This window comes from Lepidothrix coronata, unplaced genomic scaffold (assembly GCF_001604755.1).
Source record: "Lepidothrix coronata isolate B3197 unplaced genomic scaffold, Lepidothrix_coronata-1.0 Scaffold62, whole genome shotgun sequence".
NCBI classification, from domain to species: Eukaryota; Metazoa; Chordata; class Aves; order Passeriformes; family Pipridae; genus Lepidothrix; species Lepidothrix coronata.
In genome coordinates this window covers 3,368,299-3,380,816 of record NW_016690242.1, presented here as the reverse complement: position 1 = coordinate 3,380,816, position 12,518 = coordinate 3,368,299, and the positions used below count along the sequence as shown (strand labels likewise).

Sequence of the window (12,518 nt, the reverse complement as noted above, 5' to 3'; positions counted from 1 at the left end):
CACAAATTATCAGTGGACAGTTTGACCAAGTAAATAAATAGTTCTCATGGGCAGAACTGATTTTATTTAGCTGAAAGAGGATGAAACCAGGATACATGTACAAGTACAGTGCCAAACGTGTCTCTCAGTTCACAGGTTTTAAGGTTCCGGTTCTAAAAAGGGGTACATCCAACTTAATGTGAGGACTAGACAGAAGCTCAGCCATGCCAAATCTCTGGCCACCACTTTGTCCTATGTGTGTGTTTCTAATGGAGACTAGCCTATCTCATTGCTTTCAACACAGTGAGTCATACCTCCCCTATTTAAGTGTACCTACTTTAAAACCTAGATAGAAATTTAAATTCATATTGAACACATTGTTATGTCTGTAGTCAGTCTTCCTTTGTGTACTCAGAAGGGCTACCCTGAATCTGATTATTATCTAGTTTAAGGATTATTCTTCCTGGAAATGCAGGGGGGCAACTCTTCTCTTGAATATTTTGTTCAAAACATTAAGCTGCATGTACATCATAGAAGAATCTGAACATGGGATTTGAGCTAAGATCTTAAGCAGTCTGAAAGAACACATCGACTGCCAAATATAATCTCCAGAAAAATACAAGTTCTCATTTCAAAGGTAATACAAACACACACGCACGCACACACACACACACACACATACACACACATATATATGTATATAAATCTGTATGGCATATTTGCTATGCAGGCTTAGACTCCTTGTGAGGTTGTTTTTCAGTATAGCAAATTAGAAAAATATGCCTAGAATTAAAGGTTACTTAATCAGGTTGAAGCAGCAACTTCAATTCCAGCAACTCCCTCCCACTATGTTACATCTGATAATGTACCCAAGTCCAAACATAAACTTAGTTCAAAAAGATGTTTGGTCCTTGAATGTAAAATGACACTTAGCCTACACAATTAGCCAGGTAATACATATCCTTCCAAGAGAAGCAATTTTTACCACAGAATTATCTGCATTTTACTAATCTCTGATTGTTAAGTTTTACTTGCTGAAACTTTTCCATATGGCTTTTCAAATACCACTGACCTGTGTTTAATTACCACAGAAGGATATTAATGAAGAGGTTGGAAATTTGGCCCAAGCCCTGTTCCACAGTTTGGACAGTTTGATGGAGCCAATGAGCTGAACACTTCTATCGATGTGAGGCTGTGCCATCTCACACACAAAAGCAGAGGCAAAAGAGGAGTAAACAGACATACAAAAATAAAACACTCAACGATTTTTGAATTGTCCATAAACTTCTAAACCAGCATAATCATAAAGTAGTGCTGAGTGAAGTGAAACACTGTTTTGCTAACCTAAAGGACAGTCAGACATGAATTGGTGGAGTAGTTCTTGTAATTGAGACCATTTTGATCAAGCTGTAAGTCAGACACATGTCCAAAAATGCAAAATGTGCTTCCCAATATTAAAGGCAAAATATTGAGCAGAACCAGGCAAGGGTAGGCAGCTTGAGTGCAGAGGATGCGAGGAAGTTAACGTGGGTGGGAAAGCATGTGTTGCTGCCTGGATGAGGAAGTGGTACACCACAGTTACTTCATAAGTGCAAGGGCTTTATAAACTAAATCTCCTAGGGACTGTTTTAAATAGACAAAGAATGACATGCAGCCCTGATAGGCTTTTGTTTGAGAAGGCTGTTTGCCTTCTAAAAACACAGGACTGCCACTTGTACTTTTTCCAAAAATGCCTATTTTTAACCTCAACCTCTTCATATAAACAGTGGAAAGATGCACTATGTAGTAAACTCCGTTTTGTCTAGCACGAAATTAATGACTTCCTCAGTCTTACCTGACAATGGAACACATATTCTGGTGTGGTTTTCTTGAACTTCATGTTCCATACTAAGGCTACCCCATCAGGCTCATGTGGAGCATCTTCATTATTGTTGTAAGACGCAACCATCAACTCAGGGTACTAGAAAGAAAAAGAAAAAGAAAATGAAATAAGGTAGATGATAAAAACCTATGCAAAATCATATGAGACAGAAATAATCTACACTAAATGTGCAATATCTGGTTTTAATTATAATACATGTTAGTTCAGTCATATTACTCTGCTTCATTTTGGTTTATATTTTACTTGTCCCTAACATCCTTAAATCCCCTGATAATTGCTCTCTATCAGTTATTCTCAGATATCACAAAGGCAATGCTATTTTCTGCAGGTAATTCTCAAAAAAGACAACTTTCAGAATTTTTATGAAGGGAATGCAAAGGAAGGAAGAGGAAAAATCTGAAAGCTTGAGTAATTTTAACATATTTGCTTAACCATCTCTTCAAGGACAAACTACTGTCTTAATTGATTTTGATAATAAAAACACTATGATCATGGAGTTGACTTGTTTTACTCTGAAATTCACATTTTTTCAGCATTCCTGAAAACTATTCTTTCTTATTTCATTATGCACTCTTCTTTACTTATGCATAGAATCAACTGGAAAGCTCTTCTTGATGATTCAAATGGCAAAAAACCCATTTTCTTCACAGAAGCTCAATTTTGCAAGATGCTGAGGTCATCTTATAAAGTACAGGGTGATCTTGAATTCCACTGACTCAGCGAGATTGATGCAATGAGCACTCTAAAATCAGATCCATATTTTCTTGTACACCCATTATCCACTGTTGTATAGAAGTAGATATACAACACATATATGTACTTGCTTTGTTTATATATATACACACATAATATCATATATGAAAAATCAGATTTTCACGTTCTTTTGATGACCTTCCATCGTTTCAAAACACAATAAGGACTAACAATTTGTCCACAAAACATCAGTTACTTTCAGTCTATACAATAACTTCCAGTTCTCCACTCTCACATGTTGGATACTAGGCACCTCTGGTAATCTCTGTCCTTCCCTCTAAATAGTCAAAATAAAGCAGTGGACCTTATGGCATGTCCAGAGAAAAGCATGTGGCTTCTGCAGACCAACAAGCCAGCAGCTCAAGTTCTGCAAGACCCACACTCTCCTTTTGTAAACTAGAAATGCTTTCCCTCAAAATTTCTCGATAATATCTGCAGATAATTGTCACTTTTTGTCTTTCCCAGGTAAATTCCTGCCAAACCATTCACCACTTTACAGGGGAACAGTACAGCTGGCACATGCAAAGGGAGCAGGACAAATAAACTGCCAACTGGGAGCTGTGAATTTGGTCCAAAGGCATTTTAACAATTAAAAAACCCCAAACCACCACCCTTTTTGTGGGGTTTGAACCTCTCTGCTCTCAAAATCCATTCTGAAGAAATAATGTAACTTTTGCCATCAGCAGCTGTTACTTCCCACTTTCTGTACACTTCCATGGATAATGCGTCACAGAGATGATGATTTTTCTATTCAAGCTCATCGTTCCAAATGACCTCGTACTCACAGGCAGAAGAATCAGCAATGATATGTGGCCACCATAGCCTCCTCTATCCGAATTTGAGGCAGCTCTGACTGGGTTGAACCTACATCCCTGGCTGCTGGCACAGCCTGTAAGGACAATTTAGCCCCCAATTCACTTGCATGGAATTTAGGGGATGCAGCAGACCAACACCTCTTCTCCTTCCTCAAGAACAGAGGGAAACCTGAGGGTGAATTAATCCCACACCTGAGACACCACCTCTCTGGACACGCTGGTACCACCCTGCCCTCCAATGTTGTCATCCATCTCACCCCTTTCTTCTCTGTCTCTCCGGTAACAGATATTACAACCACTTCTCAACAGCGAGCTCAGCTTCTCCTTTGAATCTTTTCATCCCACACTGGCCCATGTCCAAGTAAACAGCGTGTGCAGTAGGCTCTTGACAGGGCATCATGTTTTGGCTGAACAGATTAGGTACCATTCACGTGAGCAGCTGAGACCATAGACGTAAAGGGGCAGACACCTTGGCAGGCAGAAGTGAAAGCCCTTCCACTAGCATGACTGCAGCCAGCTAGGATGTGTGACTAGGTCCAAAGTGCCAGTTTTGAGGCACTTTGGAGCTGGTAAATGCTCCTGGGAAGTTTAGCGAGCATGGTTAGCAGCATGTCTGGCCATAAACAAATGCTGACTCAAATCTTGCTGGTCTATATGTAGATTTTGCAATCAGTTTATGTATTTGACTGGAAATACAGTTTACACAGTTGCTGGGGTCATACCTAGCTGGATAACGCCATTATGAGGCTTTGTGACTCATAAAACAGAGCTAAACGCAGCACCCTAAGTCTTCTCGGGCATTACGCACTCCAATGCTTCACTCAGTCTACTCGCATTTACAGAATTTCAGTCCTCACCAGGTAGCCAGATGTCCTGTGACTGCAACTGTAAACAACATGGAAACAGTGCTGTGCAAAACAGCATTTAAGGCTGCTGCCTGAGAGTCAAGAGAGACACATCACTATTCCAGAGATTGTGGTTTTCTTGGTAAATGAGCTCCCATGGACAGAGTAAGGTGATCCCACTCTTTCTTTGTGTTTACTCTCAGTCTGTTGGGCCTTTCCCTAAGATCCCTAATGAAGCATCTAAGCCATTTTCCTGTTGCTCTGTGAAAGAATCAAGGGGCTAGTGGTTAGCTTTACTGGTATGAATGATCCCACATGTTTGAGACTGTATTTTACATGTGACTGGGAACAGAATAACTTGTTTAATCAATGCATCAATGTCCTTTGTTTGATTAAGTTTCTATTTGCCTCCAGGCTGTTTTGCAGAAGCAGTCTTATCACAGAAAATTGAGCAATGTGTTCTGCAGTTCTCATGATTATTCAAGTTATCCTTTGACACACTGGACACTGTCATATCCTGGAGCATGTGTGAGAAGCAGAGCTAGTGGTTAGGTGAAATACCTCTCCCTGGCTCCAGCTCCTGTTCCATGGATAAAACTCAAAGCAGGCAAGAGAGGAAGCAACTCCCAAGCTACTGTAGGGCGGCATGCAGAAGGCCCCTGGCACAGAAGAGCCCCCACTGGAGTGCCAGGGAGCTGTGTGTGAGGAGTTAACAAAAGGGAAGGCAGGAGGGGCCACCCTGGAACAAAGAGGTGGGAAGCAGAACATGCCTTCGAGCCCCAGGGGCTGAGCAATTACATTTGGCAGTGCTCTTCTGAGGCGGCTTTTTTTCTTGCTGCCCTGGGAATACAGTAAGAGCTGCTTGTTAGGAAAATATCAGATAAGAATTCCATGTAATTTCCAGCCCCTGAACAAGTGAACAACCTAAGATAAGTGTTTCCTCGGGCTTATATTTGATTTCTGTAGAAATCCATATGTGCTTAAAGGCCACCCACATCACAATAGTGCATACCTGTTGTTAGGCTGATATTTTGTATGAAAGCAAAGGTATAAATCATTTCTCACACAGAGAGCAAGCTTGATATTACAAGAAGCCTTTCTGCAGCTGGCTGTTGTGCACCACCCTGATCTACTCAGCCTACCAGCCACAGTTGCTGTCACCTTACCTGAGAAGTACCCAAGGGGATGGAAGCAGCTCTGCTGCCATTCCAAGGGGAAGGAGAGAAAGATGGATGTGAGAGTCACTGTGCTCCTTATCCACTGCCTCTCTCCAGCCCTCACACACCATTTACGTACTGGATCTTGAGCGCTTGCTGGGTCCACATGCACATCTAATGTGGTGCAGAAAGAGCAGCTACTTGTAAGATTAGGCAAAGGTTGTTCTTAACACTGGGCTGAGCTACTTCTATAGCACCTTTGCTACCCACACCAGGCTCCACTAGGTCTCTGAAGACCCAAGGGCACACTTGAGGCCGAGTTTGGGTCCAGCTAGGCAGACTGGCTTGTGCTTGCATTTTTGAACTCTATGTCCTCTTGGAGTGTTTTTTTTTGTATCTGTACTGTGGACTTAAGAGCAGAGTCTCCTGGGTTCTCTCCCCAGGGAAAGCAGATGCTTTGCTCCAGGCTGGAACATAGGAACAGGCTGATAGGGATGAAACAGAGAGAATGAGGGGGGCTGGAGTGAAACTGGAACCAAATTAATTTAACGGGATGTGTGATGATATGTGTGTGTGCTAATCCCAGCTCTCCAATAGAGTAACTAATTAACATGCCTTCTGTACTTTGCTGATGTGACTGTATTGGTTTTGGAAACCTTAAGCATCTCTATCATCAGTTTTATTTTGCAATGACAATGCTTTGTGGTGCACAGAAACTGGGTACATTCCAGGCATGTTGCTTTAGTATGCCCTGTGGGCAGCTGCAGCCTCCTCTTCCATTACTTGAAGAGAGAACCCAGCATTTTTTGAAAGACTTCTTTTCAATCTTTTCAAATTGTTCAGATACTTTCACATTTTTAAAATCATAGAATTATAGAATATGCTAAGTTGGAAGGGACCCATTAGGATCATCGAGTCCAACTCCTGGCGCTGTGCATGACACCCCAAGAATCACACCATGTCCCTGAGAGTGTTGTCCAAATGCTTCTTGAACTCAGATAGGCTTGGTGCTGTGATCACTTTTGTTTTAGTATATTAGTAGATTAGAAAAATTAATTTTATTTCTCACTATTCTTTTTTTCTATTTTATATATTACTATGTATAACTATTTATTAAATCAATTGTTTAGTAAATTAATTTTAATTAGTTTAATTTTAAACCTTTTATGCTAAAAAATTTCCATGTGCTGAAGGAGCAGAGAGGGGAGGAAGAGTAAAAAGTAAAACTCCACCTTAGTAGGTTTGTTAACCTACTACTGTTTTAATAAAACATTCTGGTTTTGAAGACCAAGACATTCACAAAAAATGACAGGTTCATTATTGTCCCATTACTCTTCTTTATAGAGAAACATGCATTCACTCATCCAGGGCCCTCCTGTTAGCTAAAAAATAACATCCTACTCTTCATAAAAAAGAGCAAATCAAGGATGCTCATAAGTTTTTTAGGGAGAAGTGAAAGCGATATGGAAGCATGTCTCCCAGCTTCACATCTTACCTGAAGAGACCAATCCATACAGGTGACAACACGATGCTTTGACCAGTGCTCATCATAAAATTGTCGGTTGAAGGAAAGATTGGCTCCTGCTTGAACATCTCTGTGTGAATTCAAACAAAGTGACAAATCTTGAAGTACCAGGGTTCAAAAGCTGCGAAAAGCAATGCAGAAGTTTCTGACTACTTCTCAGTTCTCTGCCCAGCCTGGGGAAGTCTGCCGCCTTGATTTAATTGCTCTCACAGACTGTCTTGCTGAAAATGAATCTGCACCAAGGAACAAATTTTACATCTGTTTCACAAAACCACATTTCTTAATTTCTCACTGCCTTTCTGACTCTTCTGGGTCACCCTAGGCCATCTCTGTGCCCTTTGACTCTCAGGATGAACCCGACCCTGGCATTCAGTGAAGGAGATGGCAGATGCTACAGACAGGCTGAAGCATAGTACTATGCATTTTGTCAGTCCACAGGGATGGTGCTCTAGAGTAACCTCCAGTAACTTCAGTGCAACATAGCTACTGATCTGCCATGAGGCTTCAACAGATATGTAGCTGTTGAAATCTAAATACTTCCTCTCCTCCTAACAAGTTTTAATGCTTCTGCTCCCCTATCAATTGCTGAATACAAAACCTGTCACTTCTTGTCTTAGCCATTTAGATTGCAAACACTTTGGGAAATCATCCTTTTCATCCCCACAAAGCATAGTCCAGTGGGATCCATTACAGACCTGAGACTGTAGTAGAATATAAACAACATTAGTTTGAATTTGTAAAGATATCATAAGCACACACGTGTACACCACTGGAATGTATGCATTTACATATATATGTACATATACACACATTTATCTGTTTCAGTTATTTGTTCAGAATTTGAAATTTCATCCCAAAAATGAATCAAAGAAATAAGCCAGCTGAATAATATGTCAAATAACCCCCCCTCCCCAGTTCAAGAAAGCACAAAGCTCTTTTACAATATAATTTCAGATAACAAAGTAACCCAGGCCTTCATGCAGAAATTTCAACTTTTTTTTTAACTACAAGAATGTTAAATTTTGTTTAAAATTAAGGCTTCCTGTCTCTGGAAGTCTCTCTTGAAAGCTTATTTTACAAAATCAAAAAAACCCCAAACTGACCCATCTTTTTCTTCTACATCTCTGCCACTATAGTCAAAGAAGATGTCTGAATCTTCAGCCAAAGCTCGCTCAATTACACGTATTGTCCGATCAAAAAATATCAGGAATTCTTCTGAATGGAGAACTTGTTGTTTCTCTTCTTCTGTCAGTTCTCTAGGAGGAGCTTGGAAAATGAAAAGATGTAGTTAAGAGTATGACATTTCACCCCTTTCCCAATGAATCAACATCTTCGGTGGGTTTCTTTTGACATGAAAGCTTGCTGTAGCAATGTCAGAAGAAAAATCAAAGCTTTACACTTAAAATCATGACTAAGAAGTTTTTAATATATCTAAACATACTCCTGTATAATCCCAGAATGTAGCATTTACACAGAAGAGATCCTATATCTTATATATTTATTATTCTGAAATGGAAAATACTTAAACCCCCCAAATTAAATAAACTCAGTGTTCCTATTTCAGGAAATGGCCGTGACTGACATTTAGGCAATACCTAACTGGAAAAAGCAGAACACTTATGTACCAGGGGACCTGTCAGTGAAGCCAAAGATAAAATAATCTTCTAAACTTATACTACAGTTCTTTGTATTAAAAGGGCTCACATAATTTCTCCCTTCACTTCTTCCAATTTCTACTTGCTGTCACTGATAAATTCTGCCTTTGCAAAGTAATGAAGTAAATAACCAAAGATATTCTCTGAGGCAGCAAAATTGAAAGCAACGAGCCAAACACCAGTTTCTTCAAGGCAATGTTATTCCTTACAGAGGAATCCTAAGACCCAGAGCAACCAATGTTACTGAGCCATGGGCAAAGCTGCCCTGGGAGGGGTAGGTGCTGTTCTAGGCACTGGTCAGGATAGCCTGACCTCTACAAGATGAGGTTACTTCTTTACACATACACAGAGATGCTAAACCTTTACTTCCAAACTAATATTTCCAGTGTAGTCCTTCATTTGAAAAATACAATCTTTGTAGGATGCACCAATTCAACGTCTCCACCAGTTTAATGACCTGTTGGTAAACTGCAACTCAAATGAGAGCATCAGGGGAAAGGAAATTGGGATGCTGCTATTGCTACAGTCCAAATTTCTGTTCTCAATTACACTAACAGGGTAATATTGATATTTTGGCAATATTGCATATCAATTACGCCTTTGCCCACACGTGCTTTTAAATCATCATTTTCATTAAATTTCAAAACTACTTGTATTTCAAAAAATGCCATTAGTATCTTCACAGTTACACCAAACCAACCTTTCAATTAGTTTAAATTCTCAGCATGGAAAGATCTTTTGACATCATAAAAATTATGATAACATTGAATTTTGTTTCAAATTTATAATTAGGAACACAAACAACATATCATAACCAGATTTATTGCAAAATTACAGAGACTCGTACTTAGAGTTTAACTAGTGATCAGAGGTCTCCTGCATTTGGCTTTACACTACAGATTTGAGGTGTTTACTTGTGAAAACGACCTTGTGGTCTCCCTAGGACATATTGGATTAAAACACCAGCAGCCAAAAAGTGGAATTCAGCAACTCAGAGAACACCCACTATACATCAAATTTTAACTCCCAGCCCTGTCATACATATCTCAGTGTTTAATTAAACAATGAATGACACAGTTTAAAGCTGCAGCTTAAAGTTATTTTCCAGTTGTGGTGCCATGCTACACAGTTTCTTTCTGATTTTCCCATGCTTCATCCTAGATTCATATGCTCCAGTGCCCCAGTAGGATGCCACCACCAGCCCCCAGGGCACAAATGGGTGGAAAGGCACAACAGCAGGCAGGAGTACTGACATGGTCATCATTACTGCAGTACTCAGCCCACTCAGGTTTCAGTGTACCTGCTTTCAGAGTTGTGGTTTGGAGAGGCTGCTATCACCACACTTAGGTTTGCCTCAAGTGGTCAAAGCGTTAGCTCTGAAAGACAAAATCTCTGCACTACACCTGAGCTAAATATAGAGGGTCAGAGAAATGCAAAAGATGGAGGAACAATTTGGCCCTCAGGAGACAGAGCAACTAAGAAGTTATAACCTTTAGCCTTTGATGATCTCCCATGGCCTTGGCCCTGTGTCTCCTACCAGCAGGTTAGTGGTCCCTGTGGAGCTTCACGCATCCAGAGAATATCTATGTCCCCCTACATGGTCCCCCTGAATAGCAGAGCAACAATTACCAAGGCAGGAGCACAATTTGCCTCTAAGTGCTTTACACAGAAGTAAAGCATGTGAAAAAAAAGAGTGACCAGCAAAAAGTACAGGTTGACCTATTGCAGCATCCACTAGTCACTAAGGGAACTCATCTGGCAAAGAAATCTGTGACGAGGCAATATTCCATCATCACCCCAAAAGCATTGCTTTCCGAGAATCAGACAACAAACATGACAATGCAGCAAAATGGCATAAAAAGGGGGAAAACAGCTGCAAAGGCAACTGGAAAACTCATTTTAAACTGCTCCAAATGGTAAAAATTATTTGTTAAATCCTCTCTACAGCTTGGAAATATAAATTTATTACTCAGCCATTTGCTGACTATAACTGCAAAGAAAATACAACCAAAAATCAATAGAAAGGGAAAAGACAAAAAATAAACAGCTTGGGAGCCGTGGAGCGTTCACAAGAAGTGGAGACAGACGATTGTAGTTCTACCTCAGCAAAATCTCCCTTGCAGTTAGCAACGATCTGTGGGAGGCCAGTAGTCTATTAAACCATCAGGAACACCTTGGCTGAAGTTTGTAGGGCATAAATCAGCTTACCTCATTCATCTGACTGACACACCAGATGCCCCCTGGCGATATTAAGCTTCATATTTTAACCTTATTTTCTTCTTTCATTCGGCTGCCTCTGAAGTTTTATTTGAGGCAATCTCTTCTTACAAGAATGTTAACATCATTACTTTTTCCAGAGTAAAACATTGCTGTAACTACTGTAAATACATGAAGTATAAGCAAAAAACACAAAACAGGCAGGTTTTCAAATATGAAGGTTTTCTAACCATTTATCTTTCAGAGCCATTTCCATTTTCTCCTTGTTCCTTCTCCCTGTCCATTACCTTGAGTAAAATAAAAAGAATCTATGTAATTTTCTGCAATTTTTCTTCCGATCTGTGAGCTTACAGTGACTTTGATCTCAGCTTTCAAGAGACACAGGCTCTCTTCAAGGAAAATTCTGGGAAACGTAAGTAGCTGATCAAAGTATTTTTTTGTTTTGTTTTGTCACAGAGACCTATGTGATGTGACAATATCTTCAGAAATTCCCCGTAAGAATACAGCATTTGTCTTCAAATACCTAGTCTCCCTGGCACAAAACCCAAATCAACCACATCTAACCTTCTGAATGCAACAAAGCCCAGCGCAGTGTGGAGTTTACCACTGCAAAAAGTTACGTGCTTATTGCCTGGAGTGCAATGAAAGCTCCTGCAAAGGAAGACCCACACTTTGCTCTTGCTTCTGCACCATAGCTTCCTAATGAACTGTTGTGCCTGTGCTCTGATCCCATCCGGAGGAGCTGAACCCACCTGTGGCCCCTCACAGCTTGCAGCAGGAGGACCCGTGGTGCAGCCACCAAGTCCTGTCTAACAGGAGCACTGGGCATCCTGTCTGTCCATAAACCCACGGAGACACTGATGGGACCAAGTACCCATGAGTACAGTGCTGTGTAGGTGGCTCTGGGGTTATGAGGTCAACAACATATATCAAAGAAACCCGGTGTTTTATGCTAATGTATAATACTGTACAAAATCAAATGGATTTTGCAATTAAAATTAAATCAATATGAAGTGTATCTGTAATGACAGATATCATACACTAGTGTTTGAACAGAAAGGTCTAGAATATGTAACAATAATTGAACATGATGTGAAAACAACCAATTTATTCAAGACTTATTTATGAAAAATAGGAACACTTTATTATTTCACATGGTTTAACATGATCCTCAGAAGTAACATGTTCCACATTGGGTCCTTTTTCCATAAAATTCTTTATACAAAACAGAAAAAAAGTTTATGTTAAAACATTTTCATGAGTTTTTAGGAACTAAGATAAAATTACTGCAGACTTGTTCTTATTCTGCAGAAGCATATTTGTAATAAATATAACATAAGTAGTTGGGATCACAGTGAAAGATCAAATATTCAAATACCAGGATTCAAGTCTTCTTCCAAGAGAGTCAAAAAGACATTAAAAAAATCATATTTAAATAATTATAATAGACTATAAAAAAGATTCTCCTGGAATCTCAGCAATTCTAAAAACCTGACAAGAGAATTGAAGTCCATTGAAGAAAAGAAAAAAAAAAAAGAAAAATACCAAAAGGAATAAGTGAACAAAAGAAAGGGCAAACTAGTAAGAACAGTAAAGCAGGAAGCAGCCTTGTTATGAACCCAGAGATATAACAAGAGACAGAAGGAGATTAGTAAAACCCCTTTAAGAGCTGTATTATTTCTTTCAGCAT

The 12,518-nt window shown here is 39.8% G+C and overlaps 1 protein-coding gene across 17 annotated transcripts in view; it reads right to left on the bottom strand.

The window, feature by feature from the left end:
* Positions 1–12,518, bottom strand: part of DYNC1I1 (dynein cytoplasmic 1 intermediate chain 1) — a 186,766-nt gene that overhangs the window by 65,784 nt on the left and 108,464 nt on the right. For all 17 annotated transcript variants that reach the window (XM_017817660.1, XM_017817658.1, XM_017817659.1 and 14 more), the window contains 3 exons: positions 8,060–8,222; positions 6,927–7,026; positions 1,814–1,939 (listed from right to left, as the gene is read on the bottom strand). In XM_017817660.1, the coding sequence (XP_017673149.1) occupies positions 1,814–1,939; positions 6,927–7,026; positions 8,060–8,222 (389 nt within the window). The remainder of the gene's footprint in view (positions 1–1,813; positions 1,940–6,926; positions 7,027–8,059; positions 8,223–12,518) is intronic.